General features: G+C 34.3%; 2 protein-coding genes across 6 annotated transcripts; both read left to right on the forward strand.

The window, feature by feature from the left end:
- The first annotated feature begins 2,519 nt into the window (after nucleotides 1-2,519).
- On the forward strand, nucleotides 2,520-14,481 carry LOC114415715 (E3 ubiquitin-protein ligase RKP-like). 4 transcript variants are annotated; one of them, XM_028380546.1, is made up of 12 exons: nucleotides 2,520-2,711; nucleotides 2,918-3,019; nucleotides 3,546-5,126; nucleotides 5,709-6,524; nucleotides 7,751-7,911; nucleotides 8,914-9,052; nucleotides 9,408-9,491; nucleotides 10,301-10,582; nucleotides 10,678-10,809; nucleotides 11,088-11,287; nucleotides 11,406-11,610; nucleotides 13,701-14,001. In XM_028380546.1, exons 3-12 carry the CDS (start codon nucleotides 3,624-3,626, stop codon nucleotides 13,986-13,988), a joined length of 3,810 nt encoding a protein of 1,269 aa, XP_028236347.1. In that variant the 5' UTR covers nucleotides 2,520-2,711; nucleotides 2,918-3,019; nucleotides 3,546-3,623; the 3' UTR covers nucleotides 13,989-14,001. The 4 variants fall into 4 exon arrangements, with proteins under 4 accessions (XP_028236347.1, XP_028236346.1, XP_028236348.1 ...); XM_028380545.1 differs by lacking the exon at nucleotides 2,520-2,711 and having other exon boundaries at nucleotides 2,732-3,019; XM_028380547.1 differs by lacking the exon at nucleotides 2,520-2,711 and having other exon boundaries at nucleotides 2,732-3,019; nucleotides 3,553-5,126.
- A 789-nt stretch (nucleotides 14,482-15,270) lies between these two features.
- LOC114415716 lies at nucleotides 15,271-17,267 on the forward strand. 2 transcript variants are annotated; one of them, XM_028380548.1, is made up of 5 exons: nucleotides 15,271-15,572; nucleotides 15,670-15,720; nucleotides 15,804-15,937; nucleotides 16,580-16,671; nucleotides 16,772-17,267. In XM_028380548.1, exons 1-5 carry the CDS (start codon nucleotides 15,324-15,326, stop codon nucleotides 16,963-16,965), a joined length of 720 nt encoding a protein of 239 aa, XP_028236349.1. In that variant the 5' UTR covers nucleotides 15,271-15,323; the 3' UTR covers nucleotides 16,966-17,267. The 2 variants fall into 2 exon arrangements, with proteins under 2 accessions (XP_028236349.1, XP_028236350.1); XM_028380549.1 differs by having other exon boundaries at nucleotides 16,783-17,267.
- The last annotated feature ends 1,530 nt before the right edge of the window (nucleotides 17,268-18,797 follow it).

Consider the following 18,797-nt stretch of genomic DNA (forward strand, 5'->3'; position numbering starts at 1 on the left):
TTCAAACATCACATACATTTTTTGGGTTGCAGTTTGAGTATTTTATTTTTAATCAATCGGATTTATTTTTTTGTATTTTTCAATTGCTTTAAGTTTTTATTTCCAACATTTATTTTTCAATAACTAAAAAAATATGATAAAAGTGTAAAGTATAGTTAATTTGTATATAATAATAAAGAAAAAAATTGTTTAAATAAAATTAGAATATATATATATATATATATATATATATATACATAATATGTAAACTATTATTGTTTTGATTTTTAATATTTTATTTTTTCTCTCTCTATCAATCTATATATATCTATTTGTTCTGTTTTTTTTTATTTTTGTTAATTATTAGAGAGGATCTTAATCTTAAAAATTGGGAAATTATGAAGACTAGATAAAAGTAATAAAAACTAAGACGATAAAACCATACATAAAAAATAAGAGTAAAAATATAATTAAGATTTTTTCAAGTAATTTTATTTTATCCTATTTTAATTTTAACTACTTTTATATTATAAACCTGTAATACATAACTTCGAGAGTGAACTTTCACTTTCTCTATTATTTCAACTAAACATTCTTAATATTTCTTGCATTTTAATTTGGAAGTGTATTTTACACGCTACTTTTGTAATTAGCCCGCAAAAAATTCTTTTCCTACCGTTTTAAACTATTTTTCTTTTATCTTTATTTGCACAACGAGAAAGAGAAACACTTATTGTCTCTTTACTTTTTTTTTTTTTTTAAAAAAGAGAATACAAAATTTTGGCATATAATTTTAAACATGACAATCACAACAAAAAGGTTACGACATGAAGAAAATGAAATCAATTATCACATGCAGTAGTTAACGTTTAAAAATGTTTTCAAAAAGTGAAGGCCAACATTATTTATATTTTATTTTGGCTAAAATACAATTTTAGTTTTCATAATTTAGTCTGCAATTTTAATTTTTTTTATAAAAAATTATAGATATTTAGACATTTAATCCTTTTATTTTTAAAAATGAAGGATTTGGTTCAATCACTAATGCGACACTATAATATTGGTCTTTTTAAATTAAATTATTAGGTGCCTTAGAGAGTTTTTTTGAATAATTAATAATTCTCAATTAAATTCTTATTAAAATAAATATTTTACTAATCAAATCAATAATCAAAAAATTTAATGCCACAGTGTGACGTCAACAGTCTAACTATCAATATTTTATTATTAACGATTTGAAATTAACGATTGAACCAGGATTTATTAATTTTAAAAAATAAGAAGAGTGAATGTTTTTGTATTTTTATAAATAGATCAAAATTGTGGATGGATTTAAATATCAGAACCATAATTATTTTTTTATTTTATTTTTTGAATGAGTAATAACTTGTTAACAACTTCATTGAATGCAATTATTTAAAAAATAAAAAGCACTGCAATTCATTTCTAAATTGTTTTTCAGTATTAAATATATATAAATTTAATTAGAATATACCTTTGGATGCGGTGTAAGGTACATTACATGATAGATATATAATTTGAAATTGGAAAATATTTAATATGTTTTTTTAATAATTAAATATTAATTTAAAGTTGTTTTAGGATGATTTACAATAAATTAAAAGAAATTTATAAAATATATAATTTGAAATGGGAAAATATTTAATATGCTTTTTAATAATTAAATATTTCTTTGTCCTGTCTTTTATATAAGAAACACAAAAGTTCATTTTTGGTTCTAACTATAAAAAACATAAATTTAATTTTAGATTATTAATTACTAATTTTATTTCGCATCTTTAATTTATTGTGAAACTTATGAATAAGATACTAACTTGTTTTCCATAAATGTATTACTTTACTTATTAATAATATAAGTCACACTTATTTGTGAAAAAATTAACCTTTGAATTACAACAAATATAACTGCTACTTAAATTACTTAATTTTATTATTATGATTTATTACTTTTTGCTTTCTAATTTTTTTTAAAAATTTATGCTTTTAGTTATTAGTCTAATTTTTGTTTGGTAAAATCATAAACTTTTTGAATTTTTTCTCTATTACCATTTTTAATCCAACTATTGAGTAACAATTTTAAATAATGAAGTAATAATAACCCCATGTATTTTTTTGGTAAGTTATTTTTAAGTTCTCATCTTTTTCAGAATAATTGATAATATTAAACTAGTTGACAATTAATTAAAAACACAATTTTTTAAAAAATATATGCATAATTATCTCATCAAATTTTTTAATGGTATGATAAGTTATTAGACTCTCAACGAAACTGTTATATTATAATAAATTCTTACAAGTATTTCTATAATAAAATTTAAAAAATTTAATGTTAAAAATTAGAATAAACTAATTCAATTAATACTATTGAGAATATTAATGAATAGAAATAAAGGATTTGAATGAGTGGATTAAAATCAAAAGAAAGAAAATGAAATAGGTGGCATCTTTTTTTCTCCAAAACCGAATATGTTGTTCATGAAGCCAAGTGCAGTGAAACGTATAATTGACCCAGCAACAGCACTATAGAGGGAAAACAACGTTGTCCACCACACCACTGCGATTCCTACAACGGGTGGCCCCTATCGTTCCAGTTGCCAGTATCATTACCCGTTAACTCAGCAGCCAAGTCACCAACCCAACCGGTGTTTTCCTTGACACGTGTCAGTTGCAACTCCATTCCTTACAGTTCCAGTCAGCGCGGCACGGGTACGGTACGTGGTTCGTTCGTTCCATTTCAGCTTCTGCTTCCTCACCACTTCGCCTTTACCCCCCAAACTTTTTGGCGATAATAATTATTAGCCAAAAAAACAGAATCATTACTATTATAAATAAATCAACAATTTATTTTATAAAAAAAAGAACGATTTCTCCCTCGGAAAAATTCCACGTTCCCTTTTCTCTCATATCACTATTGCAGTGTGTTACTGTCATCGAATCTCGAAGCAGCAATGGAGCCTGCAAAGCAAAACCCTAGCAACCTTACGCCGCCTTTTTTTTGTCCTCAGCATGAACTTTTTCTGTAAGTTTCCCTTTTTAATTGATTATTTGTTTAATTAATAATACCAAATTTGAAGCCTTTTCATGTTATTGGGGTGGTAACGCTTTTTGGTTCAATTTGAGGGGCGGTGGTATATAATTTTCAACATTTTTTTTAATTCCTCGCTGTCATCAAGTCTTCCACCTGCTGTGCAAAAAAAAATCAAGTCTTCCACCTTCTATGTAAATTTCTCCCTTTCTTTTTTTGGTTTTATTTTATTGGAAAAGTGGTATTTATTTTTGGAATTTTGTGGGCTTGTTGGGATTTGTTGTTATTGTAGGATGTGAACAACAAGTGCAGTTTTTGTTTGTTTGTTTTTGAATTGTTGTTCGTTCATGCTAATTTTGGGGCATATTGCGTTTACTTGTAAGCTACTTTTTAGATTTCTGTTTTGTAATTGTGTTGTGAATTTTGGGGCCAAACTGTTTATAAGAGATGTTGAGGATTTGTTGATTTTGTTTTGGAATGGATCATGAATATTTAGTGAGCTAAATTGAATTTGTGACAGTTGATAGGGATTTGAAATTGGAAAAGCTTTCAGCTGGCTTCGGGCTAGTTGAGGGATAGGGCTTTCTGTGTGTTACAGATGTCTGAAGATAGCCCGCGAGTTGGTGGATTTTCAGCTGGTCTGGCTGTGATATTGAACGGCAAGGATGGTAAGAAAAATTCGCCAAAAACTCGGCTTATTTCTTGCTGTGACGATTTGGGTCAGCAGTCGGTGGAGCGAACCCTGGAGTACGTGTTTGGCCTCCCGAACAGATCACTCAATTCATTGACTGGTCCAGTTGATCGTGATTTCATTCGGTCTGTTATTAGGAATGATTTTTCAAGATATAATGGGAAATCAAATTATTTTTATCGGGAAAGAGACGGGATTTGTGTTAACGGTAAAAATGGCAATGGGCCTGATGTTATAGGCCTAGAAGAATCCAGCATCTGCGGTGATATTAAAGTCATCAAGTCACCTTTTCTTATAGAGAGCATGGCGATGTTCAGTAGTGCCAGGGCTAGTGCTTGTGTTTGGAAAGGAAAATGGATGTATGAAGTTATGTTGGAAACATCTGGCATACAGCAGCTTGGTTGGGCCACTCTTTCTTGCCCTTTCACTGACCATAAAGGTGTTGGCGATGCTGATGATTCATATGCTTATGATGGGAGACGAGTTAGCAAGTGGAACAAGGATGCTGAGACATATGGTCAGTCATGGGTTGTTGGCGATATCATTGGATGCTGTATAGATTTAGATCGAGATGAAATAATATTCTACAGGAATGGTAATTCCCTTGGGGTCGCATTCCAAGGAATTCGAAAATTGGGTCCTGGTTTTGGTTATTATCCAGCAGTTTCTCTCTCCCAGGGTGAAAGATGTGAGTTGAACTTTGGAGCTCGGCCCTTTAAGTATCCAGTTGAAGGCTACCTTCCTCTTCAGGCTCCTCCCTCTAGGAGCTACTTTGTCACCCAATTGCTGCAATGCTGGTCAAGGCTGTTGGACATGCATTCGGTGGAACGAGCTGAGCATTCTTTAGCTCGGAAGTTGAGAAGAGTGAAGAGGTCTGTTTCATTGGAAGAAATTTTCCATCCAGCTTCTTATTCCATATGTGAGGAATTATTCTCTATCCTTGAAGCAGATGTTGGGATCACAGAGTATATGGTCTGGGGTCCAATGTTGTCTTTCATGTTTGAAGTTTTTGGTTTGCATGCACCCCATGATTACTTAAGCTTGGATAAAGTAGTTGAGGTTCTGCTACAATTTCAAGGATCACATGTGCTATTTGAACACATCCTAAATGCCCTTTCCTGTGGTTGTAAAATAGCCTCATTAGTTCTAACTGAGTGTCCTTACTCTGGCTCATATTCTCACCTTGCATTGGCATGTCATCTACTAAGACTAGAGGAACTTATGGTGCTTTGGTGGAAGTCACCAGATTTTGAATTCTTGTTTGAAGGTTTTCTTTCACGAAAGACTCCAAACAAACAGGATCTTGACTCCATGATACCAACTGTTTGGTGGCCTGGTTCATGTGAAGATGCATCTCATGAAGGTAACATGATGTTGACAACCACAGCTTTGTCGGAATCAATCAGCAAGGTAAATTCTTTATCTCCTTGACCTAACTTCATTTTTAGTTATTTTGTCTGAATTGAATGCCTCATCAATTCTATGTGAACTTTGAAGAAGCAAGAAGCAAACTATTAAACTGATAAGTGTCTGTGTGCAATATGTTATATTTCAACAATCAATTCAATTGTTACTTTACCTTTTAAATAAATTTATCTATTGCATTGTTATGATTGATGGAGTAGGATAGTAATAAAAAGGAAGAGGAGAGTTTGTCAGGAGTGACATATGGTTTATTTATGTTGATTATTAAATCATTTTCAATTTGATTTCATAATCTTCTTCTCCATCTTATTTCTATCATACATGGCGTGGGACTAGGGATAAGGGGTTGTGGTTAACTTATGCTATCTGAATTTTCTATAAAATTGAAGAAAAATTTTCATTTACCTACTCATTCTTACCATACAACAGAAAATATAAAGTTGTTTCTATGAATTTTATGGATAATATTTCTTTCTTATTTGAGGGTAAAATTCTGTGAACTATTGTGCTATTGGATACTCCTTTCATAGTTTCCTATATTTCTGATTATACCTCGTTCAAATGTAGATTGAGGAGAAGCATAGGGACCTTTGTCGCTTAGTGATACAATTTATACCACCTACGAATCCTCCCCAGTTACCTGGAGCAGTATTTAGGACATTTTTACAGAGCCTTCTACTGAAGAACAGAGGAGCACAACGAAATATTCCACCCCCTGGAGTTTCTAGCAACTCGGTTCTTGTTTCAATTTACACAGTTGTACTCCATTTTCTATCTGAGGGATTTGCCTTGGGTGACATCTGTGGCTGGTTAAAGACCTGCAAAACAGATGTTGGTTTCCTTCATAGAGGTGGTGAACAAAGTTTTCCTGTACATTTATTTCTGAAAAATGATCCCCATAGAGCTGATATTTCCAGGCTTGGGGGATCCTATAGCCATTTATCAAAGCTACACCCAACAATTGGTCATGAAATGGAAGTGATTCAATGGGATGAAGGTTGCATGGATAGTGAAGAAACCAGGGTCACTCATTCAACCAGGCAGAAGCCATGCTGTTGTTCTAATTATGATTCTGATTTTACAAGGAACTTCAAGGTTCCAGCTAAATACCTGGCCAAAGGTTCTCGTGGTCATTGTAGCTCTATTCCAGAAAGACCTGCTCATGTCGCTGCTGAATGCAGTGATGGGAGTTTGAATGATGAGATAACTGATAAACCAAGCTCCAGTGATCAATCTGAACCTGAGTATGGTTACCGCCAAATGCATCATATGAAATCTGTACCAAAGGATACTAATATGTCTACAGATAGGCTAAGAGAAGAAGAGCTAGTTGATGCTTTGCTATGGTTGTATCATGTTGGTCTTGCTCTGAATTTTAAGCAGGTGAGATAATGTTGGCAAAATTTATTGCAATATTGCAAGTTTTGACAGTGAATGGCTTGATTTCCGCTGAGATGCCTGAGTTTTTTCTAAAGATTGAAAAAGAAAAATGTAAAGTAGTTGTGGGGGCATGCAAGACTCACTGTCCAAAACAAGAATAACTAGTTACACTCAATAATATTCAAAATGGATCTAAAACTAAGTTTCTGACTTGGTATGTGACTGTGTGTCTGTATTATTTTTTTTGAGTTCAAAATAGCTTACAATTAAAATCTTACTGAATGAGCATTTGAAAAAAAAGAAGCAAAATTTCTCCCAAATTAATCAAAACCAAACATGTATTTGAAGTCTTAAACCTAACTTGTGGCTTACCTAAATACCCTCTTCCTTTGTCTTTGATTTTTCTCCTATCTGGAAAGAATTTAAATGCAATACCTGTTTGATGCGAATTCATATCAGAAGTCTGTTAATGATATATCTGAAACAAGAGGAGAGGATAGTGAAAGTCATGAACATGCTGGAATATCTTAATTCTCTTATAACTACCACCTCCATAACTTTATTATGGTAAGTATGATGAAAAATTATGTTTGGGGCATGTGCTAGAAAAACCATTTTCTTTGAAAAATAAGATGGGAGAGGAAAAGGAAACTAATACTCACACAGTGGAGATCAATTAACACTGGTTTATATTTGACACTCCTACACCATTTAATAATTTTTTATGGATTTTTTTTTATCAATCCAACCATTGAGTCAACTAATCATTGTGTTGATCTTATATATCAGATTTAAAAAAATCAAAATAAGAGTAAGTATTCAATTGGGTTATTGGTATTTTTGTTATTTTTAAACACATTTTCTATGTTATTTTAAGACATATCGCTTGACTAACAATTTTTGGTAAAAGTACAATTTTCAGAGCATGATTTGCATGAAACAAAATTATCATCTAGTATTGAATTTTATGAAAAAAGCATCCTACAGAGTTTTTCGGTAGTATCAATTTGACTTTGCTTTACACTGATGCCACTAAATCCTAACCCAGTAGTAAGATGATCTTCCTATAGTCAGTATAGTGCTCTGCCTGGAATTTGTTATGTTCATCCTCATTTTAGCTGGTTTAATTTTGGAATTTCTAATTGCTTAATTGATTTTGAATATCATTTAAATTTTAGGGAAAAAATGAAGAAGAGATGTGATGAATGTTATTCTTCCTGTTTTTGTAGGCATCATACTACATGACTCATCAGGCACAGTCAATTTCCCTTCTGGAGGAAACTGATAAGCAAATCAGAGAACGAGCTTGCAGTGAGCAATTGAAGCATTTGAAAGAAGCTCGTAATGAATATAGAGAAGAGGTTATTGATTGTGTTAGGCATTGTGCTTGGTAAGATGACCATAAGAAGTAACACTTAAGCTTATTTGTCTCATTTGTCTATTCTTTCCCTCATAGGTTTATGCTTTTCAATTGGCTTTCTACATCTTCCAAATGGTATTAGGTTGAAATTTTCCAGTAGTGTTGACTAGGTTGTATTTCATGTTCACAACTTCTCATTATCTAATTGTTAACCGAATTTGATAACTTCCAATTTGATGACAACAGTGTGATAGTGTTCTTACTTTTTAAAATTTTGGCGGTATTCATTCCTGCTACAGTTAATAAAGAGTGCACTTGTTGATTAAATGTCTGTCCATCCATTCCCTTCCTTACTTTATTTACATTTTTGGTTTATTGGACCCTACTTAGATTACCGAGTTAAACTAATTTCAATTAAGAGAAAGTTGGTGAACATAGTTTGGAAGAGTTGAAGTATAGTTCTTATTTTGTAAACAGTTTGGAAGAATTGAAGTATAGTTCTTATTTTGTAAACAGCAGGAGTACGCTTTAAAAATGTCTGTGTTTCTTTTCTCTGTTTCATATATGCATTCATGTTTCATAAAACACATGCTATGCTGAAGGTTCCAAACTGTGCTTTATGACTTACGATAACTCGCATCAGCCTAAACTGTGCTGTCAGTTTGATGTTTACTTTGTGAAACTCATTATAATATGCATTAAGTTTTAAAATCTGTGTTTTGGGATCTAGATTTTAGGTTTTGTTGTTAATTGTTAATTATTAATTATTAATAAAATTTTGCTTCTGATTGAACTTTTCATGTATCTGTGTTTTATAGATACCTCTTTCATATGAAGTTGAACTGAGAGAAATTTAAAAATTTATATTAGAATATATCATGTTTTGTTTCTGTATAGCTTTCTGGATGCTTTTCAAATACTAATATCCTTTTAAAAAAAAAGCCTAGCTTCTAGGTCTTGATAACATTATGATGCACATCATTGTTTTTTCTCTTATAGCCTTGTTTTTTGGGGTCATTTCTTGCTTTACAGGTACCGCATCTCTCTATTTTCTCGATGGAAGCAGAGAGGAATGTATGCAATGTGCATGTGGGTTGTCCAGTTGCTACTGGTTCTTAGCAATATGGATTCAGTGTTTATCTACATCCCTGAATATTATCTGGAAGCTTTGGTAAATAAGCATTTATCATCAATTTAAATTTAATAGCAGCTTTGATTCATTCAGTTGCAGAATACAAAACATCTTCACTAGTTATCCATTTCAATACTTTTTTTTTTTGGTTTTCCCGTTTCTTATGAGTCAAACATATTAGATTGGGTATCTGACACATTGTGTTAAGACAGAGAGGGAAATGGTCATTTTAGAAAAAAAGCACAAAATTTTATATGAATTTGGGTTGGGGGTCACACATTAACCTTAATTAATTTGCAAAAGTATACGTTAATTCATTTATTAAAATTCATCGTATCATTTCTTATAATTATATAAAAATTCTCTTGGCATTAATATTTTCTCCCCCATACAGGTTGATTGCTTTCATGTGTTGCGGAAAAGTGATCCTCCCTTTGTTCCATCCACAATTTTCATCAAACGAGGACTTTCTTCATTTGTATGCGTCACCCTTTCAATCTCTACTTTTTCGTTTGTCTGATTTGATATTTGACTTGTGCTGGATGTAAATTATACTTGATATTTGTTTCTGGATTCTGAGTGAATGAGATTTGATTTTACAGAGCTCATGGGAATTTTTTTAGAATAAATTTTTTGTCTTATATGCACTCTAGTAACATGGCTAAACAAAAAACATAGGACATCAAGACAGTCATGCATGTATGTGTGTATCAAATAAAGTTAAATATAAGCAACATAAAAAAGATCTAAAATGATAATCAAGATTTGTATATTCACCTTCCTATGATAATGAGTCTTACAAAAACATATTTAAATGCTTGATGCTTGTAAGACTTGCATTTAGTGAGGGACTTAGGGTATTGAGTGACTTGAGAACTTGTGAAGGAAAAAGTGGTAGGAATTTCTGAATGCTCGCTGAAAAAAAATGATGTTAATTTGGGTTGGGAGTCCCACATTAACCTTAATTAATTTGCAAAATCATACATTAATATTTATTTATTAAAATTTCTCTTATCATTTCTTATAATTATATGAAAATTCTCTTATCATTTCTTATAATTATATGAAAATTCTCTTGGCATTAATATTTTCTTCCCCATACAGAAATATAATTAGATTTACAAGAATAAATTGCGACTCCTCAAGTACATGAGATAAAGCACTATGCATGAATCTGAAAAATTCATGAACCTAAGCTTTTAATGCAGCTACTCCCAAATTGATAATTTTCAAACACAGCGTTTCTCCCATTGGTTCTAAATTATGCTTTGATATCTTTTTCACCAGGTCACCTTTGTAGTTACCCATTTCAATGATCCAAGAATATCAAGTGCAGATCTTAGGGATCTTCTTCTTCAGTCTATATCTGTCCTGGTGCAATACAAGGAGTATTTGGCTACCTTTGAGAGCAATGAGGCAGCCACCCAAAGAATGCCGAAAGCTTTATTATCAGCATTTGATAACAGATCTTGGATTCCAGTGATGAACATACTCCTACGATTATGCAAGGGTTCTGGTTTTAGTTTTTCAAAGAATGGAGAATCATCTTCGTCGTCAGTTCTTTTCCAAGTATGTTAACAAACTCTTTTTGTTATAAAGTAGGCTCTGTTGGATCAATTTCTCACCATAAAGGTTTTTCTCCCTTGACTCTTGATTCAATGCAGAGGTTGCTAAGAGAAGCTTGCATAAGTGATGGAGGGTTGTTTTCATCTTTTCTAAACCGTCTGTTCAATACACTCAGCTGGACCATGACTGAATTTTCAGTTTCTGTTCGAGAAATGCAAGAAAAGTACCAGGTATGAATATCTTTTTCCATCCTTGACTAAATTTGAATCTTGCTTTGCTTTCTGTCTTCTTCTGGTTGCTTAAGTTAGAGTTCTGTAGCAGTAGAGTAGATACAATACATGGGTTTTTGGGATTTCAGTTTTTTATGTACCGATCCATTTTCTATTCATTTACTTTATAGGTTCTTTCCAAGACATTGCATGCATAAAATTGAAGTTGTTTCCTATTATTATAATGGTTGCTTGGCTAATTCATCCATTAATTTATTGTCGCAACACTTCTTTCACAGGTAATAGAGTTTCAGCAAAGGAAATGCTGTGTCATATTTGATCTTTCATGTAATCTTACAAGGATTCTAGAGTTCTGCACTCGTGAGATTCCTCAAGCATTCCTCTCTGGACCAGACACAAACCTCCGAAGGTTAACCGAGTTGGTTGTGTTTATCTTAAATCACATTACTTCTGCAGTCGATGCTGAATTCTTTGACTTGTAAGTTCCAAGCCTATGACTTAAAGATAGCCAGAACTGAATGTGCCATCACGGTTAGTTGAAAATAGTTTTATCAGTTGAGTTTTGATAAGAGGCTACCCTTCTAAATCTTTTTCAGGTCCCTTAGACGGCATAGCCAACCTCCAGAAAAAGTAAACCGAGGCATGATATTGGCACCTCTAGTAGGGATCATCCTAAATTTATTGGATGCTACAAGTTCAGCAGAATATCGAGAAAACAATGATCTTTTAGATGTTTTCGCAAGCATGGACTGTCCAGATACTGTTCAGTATGGATTCCAGTATCTTCTGGATTATAACTGGGTTAGTTGTTGTCACCCTTAATCTATGTTCCTGATTAAGTATCTGGAATGCCTTTTGTTTCTAATCCACTTTTTATCTAATTTTTTGAAAATTCCAATTGATTTATCTCATTATTTGTTTATTTCTGTAAAATGAGAGAAAATATAGAGGGATAATAGTGGATGCTCTATTATATAGTGTTCATTACAATAAATACTGATAATGAGAGGATATTCAATTTCCTCTAAATCTATAAATCAAATCTTAATAAATCTATATACATTAAATATTTCTGATTCTCAACACTCCCCCTCAAGCTGAAGCTTAAGCTTGAGCTTGTTACAAGAAAATTTATTCCCAACAAAAAACATAGAACTTGAGCTCCACTAAAAAGGACAATAGTTTGAATGAGAACTCAGGGATGTTGGTGAAGTCAGGGATATTGCTAGAGAGAGCTGGAATATTCATCAGCCTAAGATAAGCAAGTTCCGACTTTCTTAAAACCATCATTTGGAAGCTTCAAACCAATATTTGAAGACGACTCAGGGATCTTGGTGAAATCGGGGAATATTGCTAGGAAGAGAGAGCTGGAATATCCATAAGCTTAAGAAAATTCAAAGCAAGTTCTGATCTTCTTAAAACCAAGATTTGGAAGCTTCAAACAAATAGTGGAGACCCAAAATTATTCAAACTTGAAAAAAAGAGGAAATAGTGGCAGAAACGCACAACCAACAAAGCACATAAGTCATTGAGAAACACTGGAAAACTACAACAACAAAGAAGCAATCGGAAAGTTTTTCGCTGAAAAATGAGTGGCAAGCTGAAGGCAGTTGATGGAAAACACACTGAAAAAGGACGGCGGCAGGACTGGTGACCAGAAATTTCTCCGCAACAACGTAAAAAACGTAAAATGTCTTGCACATTGCCCAAAATCACAAACCAAATAATACCTAAGAACAGGCACAAAACAGAACCAAACATGGTGCAAAAGGGTTTTTGCCCAAAACAAGTCCGATGGGGATGAAACTTCAGGGATAGGGTCAAGTTGGGTAGATGACCTTGTCACCGGAATCATGGTCAGAAAGAACACCACACACGCCAGCAAAGGAAGCTGTTTGGCGTATCAAAGCAGTTGCGCATGAGGGTGTGTGGGAGCTCTTATGATGATCTTGTGGACCGATCTGTGTAGATTAGCAAAAGGCATGCCAGAAAAAATGGTGTTCATCTAGAAAAGTTACCGGAATGGTGGCGGTGGCGGCAGCTGGCCGGAAAAAAGTGTCGGAAAATGAAGCAGAGTTTGCCAGAAAAGTGCAGCGAGTAGAAGGGCTCACCAGAAGAAGGGTGGCGGGCAAAAGGGAGCATTCAGGGATAGTGTGTTGCTGGAAAAGTGATTGTGGCTGGCAGTGGCCAGGAAAGGAGAAACGGTCATTGATAAGCAGAATCAGGTCATCGGAATAAGTGCGACGACTAGAAAGGTCCACCAAGGACAGTAGGTCCCCGGGTCTCTGATGGGGGACGATTTTTGTTATTTCCTCAACTTGGTTCTAGATACCATGTAAAATGAGAGAAAATATAGAGGGATAATAGACTGAAATCGTGTGTTAGAGTACAGTGGATGCTCTATTATATAGTGGTGATTACAATAAATACTGATGATGAGAGGATATTTGGTTTCCTCTGAATCAGATATGTTTCCTATAAATCAAATCCTAATAAATCTATACATTAAATATTTCTGATTCTCAACAATTTATGCTAAATTAGTAACAAAGTCAACTTGGAAAGTTCAACTTTCATACTAAAATGCTCGAGGAGATAACAATCTAGAATATAGGGATATACTATTACTGTATGATTCTTAATGATCTATCATTGATACAAATCCCTCACAGTTTTGCAGACGTGCATTATAATATTAAAAATTGATATCTTGTTCCTACAATAATTTCACTCGATCAATTTCAATTTAGCTTTGAACATTTTATGAATAATTTCAAATTAAAAGTGAGCTGTCTAAAAGTTGGCAGTTCTTATACACAACGTCAGATTCCAGTTTTCCCTTGATCTTTGACACTAATGTTTACCATTTTTCTGCTCTTTCCTTTTCCCAGGATGGATCTTTTCGGGGGGAAGCTTATGTGGCAAAATATGAGCAGCTAGAGAATTTTCTGAGTCTCCTTAGTTGTCGCACTGTGTTACAAGATGATAAAGTGGATAGTGTGGGAGATACAGATCTTGATGACAGCTTGTGCTGCATATGTTATGCATGTGAAGCAGATGCTCAAATTGCACCATGTTCACACAGGTCTTGTTATGGCTGCATTACCAGGCACCTTTTGAACTGCCAAAGATGTTTCTTTTGCAACGCAACAGTGACAGATGTTAGCAAAATTGGTTAGAAGACTGGCTAAGGAGGGAGGAGCTTCTGTTTTATGGTTGCTTGGTTCCTGGTTGAAGTCGGCCAGTCAGTAACTGATTATTTGCTTTCAAGAACTCCATATATAAAATGGGACAAGAAACGTAAAGGAAAGCAAAAAAAGGAAAAGATGGGGAGAACAAAAAAAGAGGGGGTGAGGTAATCGGGTCGGAGTTAATACTGTTTCAGATAGTAAAGTGTTTCTTGATATGGGCAGGGGGGTAGTGGCCATCGGCGAATTAAGAATTTTGTAGGCTGTTAGAGGGTATTATGCTGTAAATATGCGATGTAAATGGCAGGCAAAATCGTTGGAGTTTCTTTCTCAGCTTGACAACTTTCATTATTCACTAGATTAGCTTTGAAGGCCGTAATGTCAAAGTCTGTAGTAGAGCAAAATGGATAGACACACGGGGATTAATTTTTAAAAAAGCTGCTAAAGTTAATATGGTGAAAACAAAATTCCTTCACAAAGGTGATATGAGTGAGTGTACATGGATAAATTATAAAAATTAATACCGTATGACATGGCTTTGTTTATAAGAAAAAAATTAATTGTTTAAAATACACTATATTGATACTCACTGTTACTATAAAAACTATATACTGTGTTAAAAAGAAGTACAGATATCGCATGCAATCTCCATAACATTGAAATTCAACTAAGAGTTATAAGATCCACTTGGTGATTGAAGGAAAAAAGAAGGAAGAGAAATATTGTGAGTTTGATTCTCAGGTTAACAAAAAAATTAACAATTAACATTTGTTGATAAAAACACATAAGAATTGAATTTTGTCGAGATTATTATATTTGTTATGAAAATACACCTTTTTTTTTTTACATGTTGCGGTTTCTTGTTTTGGAATTTTAAGGGTATAACATTTATGGCTGTACATAAAAATGATAATGATTGATATATGTGTAAGTTTTTTAAAATATAAGTATAGTATTAATGTGTAAGAATGATGGATAAAGTAAATACGGTAAATGTATGTCTTCAATCGTGAACATACATGGTACATCTTGTACTAGTTGGTTTCTTCTTTCAATATTTGCTTTTTCGCTTGTTAAAAAAAAGTATGGAGGGAGAGGATGATGGAGGAAGAAGAAAGATCAGAAGAGGATAGGATAATTTTGGAATATTAGAAATTAGAGAGGTGCAAGAAGTAATTTATTAGGTGCGGGAAGTAATTGATATTTCCTCCTTTCCGGGGCCCATGATGTACAGAAACCCAGGCCCAACTCTGTGTTTCCTCAGTTAGATTCAGTGCTTGTGCTGTGCGCCATGATTGTATCGCTCTCTGCGTCTCGCACACAGAAATGCAGAGTGCCCTGCGATTCCATTTCCAAGCTTCAAACCCAGGCATCGTTGTTCCGCACACGAACCACGCTTTCGCCACCAACCTTAACTCACACCGTACCCTCTCCTGCACAAAACGCCGTTCCCTTCCCCTGTGCTCCTTCACCGCACAACCTTCGAACCAAACCTCCGCCGTTGGATCTCCATCGCTTCAACACTGGAACCTCACCAATCGCCACGTCACCGTTCTCAACGTCTTTGCCTGCGCGGTACTACTCTTCACTCAATAAAAAATTAATCTCTTATTAGTATCATTCTTCAATTAATTAATTAAACCCGCGCGCGCGCGTTTGTTGTCTCCTGTAGACGGCGATATGTGCAACGTGGCTGTTTTGCTCCGCGATTCCGACGCTCCTGGTTTGTTTCTGTTCTCGATTTGGTGTTTGATTTTGTGAGGTCTTAGATTCTGATTGTGAGAATATGCGTGCCGTGATGTGAAGGCTTTCAAGAAAGCAGCGGAGTCGATGGAGAAGCTCATGGATGCCACGAGGGAGGAACTTCCCAACACCATGGCCGCAATTCGATTATCCGGCATGGAAATAAGTGACTTAACCACCGAGCTCAGTGATATAGGGTAATTTACTTATTTATTGTTGTTCCATTTTGAGTTTTAGCCCCTGTCGAGAACTGTGAGTTTTATGATTTTATCCCTTGCACGTGCAGACACATAAAAGTTAACTTATTCCCTAGATGTATAAAATCGTCACGAAATTTATGACTGGTGTAAAACTACTAGAAAATGAGGACATGAAAAACTTTTTGTAGGAATATTACATTGCCAGAAAGCTTTTTGTAGCGGTTTTGTTAGCCTCATCTTTAACGGTGACTTTTATGCATGTGTATGAACTAAAACTCAGAATATCAATAAACCAGTATTTTAGTCCGTGAGAGTGCAATCTATTAATTACATTAGTTAAAAATTTAAAAAAAGTGATAATATTAACATATGTTTAGGAACCAAAACCAAAATGACAATAAGTGATGAGCTTCAAGGACTTAGATAAAACAATTAAAAATTACAGGAACTTATTTGAAATTGTCTTCGTTTCAAAAACTAATGTGACAGAGCAATATATTTTCAGGGACCAAATTTGTGGATTACTATAAAACATAAAATGAAGACTAAGTGAATAGTTTAACCTTTATTTATTTTGTTGCTCTTGTTTTGCGTTGTTTCTATACCGTTGATTTCACGTTCACTTGTGTGGTGGTGTAGCCAAGAGATTACTCAAGGTGTTAGAAGCTCCACTCGTGCAGTTCGCTTGGCAGAGGAGAGGCTTCGCCGCTTGACTACTGTGCCTTCTTCAGGTTATGCACCAATCATGTGTCTAAGTTAGGTTCCTGTGATTTGAGTTTTTAGGTGGGTCAAGCAAAACAATTTTACTTCATGTTCTTCACTTTGTTATAGCTTCGTTGCAGGGGATGACGATCAACCCGAAAGCTGAGTATGATGATGATGAGCCTGCGGTGGCCAGAACAGCGAGGGGCGTGAGAGAGGGTATTGTCAAGGGTCGTGCTACGTTGCAGATGTTTTTCACCCTCACCCGATTTTCAAGGTTTGCTCTAAACTTTATCACTGGTCGTAGAAAATTGTCAAGCTAGCATCTCGGTTTGGAATCCAACATCATTGTTCTCTTCTATGTTGTTTAGAGTCTGTGTTAGGTTTTAGCTGTTGGGTTATGTAATACAAAATATGAACACCACTATTTTCCCGTCTCAACTTTCTACTTGTGCTTTGATCTTCTACTTGTTCATTAATGGTTTGGTTTTGCACTTTTGCTATTTTCTCTTATTACACATTGCAATTTGCAATAGAGACGTTTCCCTGTACATGACCCAACGGGGTCTAATAATGTGACCAACAATGTGTTTACCGATGTCTATTGACTTCATCCTTGCTCTTATTTGTTAGTAATTGTTAAATCACTACCTTCATGAGTTCATGAGTTCTTGTTGGTAACCTAAATAAAAGATATAATTGATGGTAACCTAAAATAAACTAACGACAGATTAGAGTGCATGAGTTCTAAAATAAAACTATTTGTTTTTCTTGTTCCCAACTCCAATACAAGTAATAATGTCTTGAAAAATATTAGATGGAACAATTATTTTGCGAAATTATGATTCAGTAAACAGTTTACCCTCCCCCTACTATCATGTATTTAATCTGGACCTTTCTAGGTTGTGCTTTCGGCTAGTCGTTGATAAAGTGAAGTTGTGTATCTAAGCTCAAGACGATGAAATATACCAAATTATAAAACTATAATCAAGTCAGATGAAAGATGTATTTCCGTTACGTGCTTTGAAATGATCTAGATGCACTACAAACAATTGATACAGGAGGTGTTGTGCTTGTTCTTGTAGACTGTAGAGCACTAAATTGGTTGTGTATTGGACGAACAGAATCCATCGGTGCTGGGGTTTCATCTCTAAACATCATCAATCCCTTTGTGTTGCGTTTAACTTTTTTTAATAATGTATGGAAATGACCTCATCACCTTATTAAGTGATTTACAAAGATAATAAACCAAATAAAAGCGACCAGATACAAAGAAGTAAAGAACTAAGACCTTGGTTTGATCTAACGAAACTAAGTGGCAATGTACAAATCAAAGTAAAGAAACCTCAAATGTTGTTTTGTCTCATCTCTCAAACCTTAAACCTGCTCAGCCAAGGTAATACGTACAAGTCGGTTTAACGACAATTCCCGTATTCAATGCAACTGAAAACGACTCCAAAGTGTATTATATGCAAAATTAAAATTAATGTTGTCTAAGGCGTATTCCTTTAATTTCTAAGACGAAAAATGGTTGATTTGGGCACGTCCTGCGCTTAACGGTGGTCTTGGTGGCCTCCTCATTGCTCGTGATGTTGTGGATGTGACTCATCCATCTTTGGCAGAAGTTGGATCAAGACCCAGGCAATTAGAGAAAGCTTTCACAACTTGTTCCATTAAGTGGCATGGTTTGTATGAATTCCATGCTGATACTCTCTCTCTCTCTCTCTTGCTCCATATTTCTGCTCTCGCTTTGATTTCACTAGTTTAGTAGTGTGTAGCTATCTAACATAGTTACATGTCCCTTTGGGTTTCAAATATGTCACAACAAAGACACAAAAGCATGTAAAGCTGTACATTAGTTGATTAGCATCAGGTGTATTCTAGTATCACCTTGAATTTATATTCTATAAACCGACAAGTAACAAAAATTGGGTTTGAAACTTAGACACCTGCGCGAAGAGGCAGTCTCATAGACATGTACACCATGCACAGTGACAGTATAGAGTATAGACAGACGTTGTGATACGTGTACACAGGAACGTTCCAGTGGGGCTTCTCAAATTTTCCTTTAAAAGATTATCTATAGATTATAAGTTTTCGTATATCTAAATTCTAATCTAATGTGATAAGATTAAGAGTGTGTTTGCGAGCGTTC

This window comes from Glycine soja, chromosome 6, assembly GCF_004193775.1.
Source record: "Glycine soja cultivar W05 chromosome 6, ASM419377v2, whole genome shotgun sequence".
Lineage (NCBI taxonomy): Eukaryota > Viridiplantae > Streptophyta > Magnoliopsida > Fabales > Fabaceae > Glycine > Glycine soja.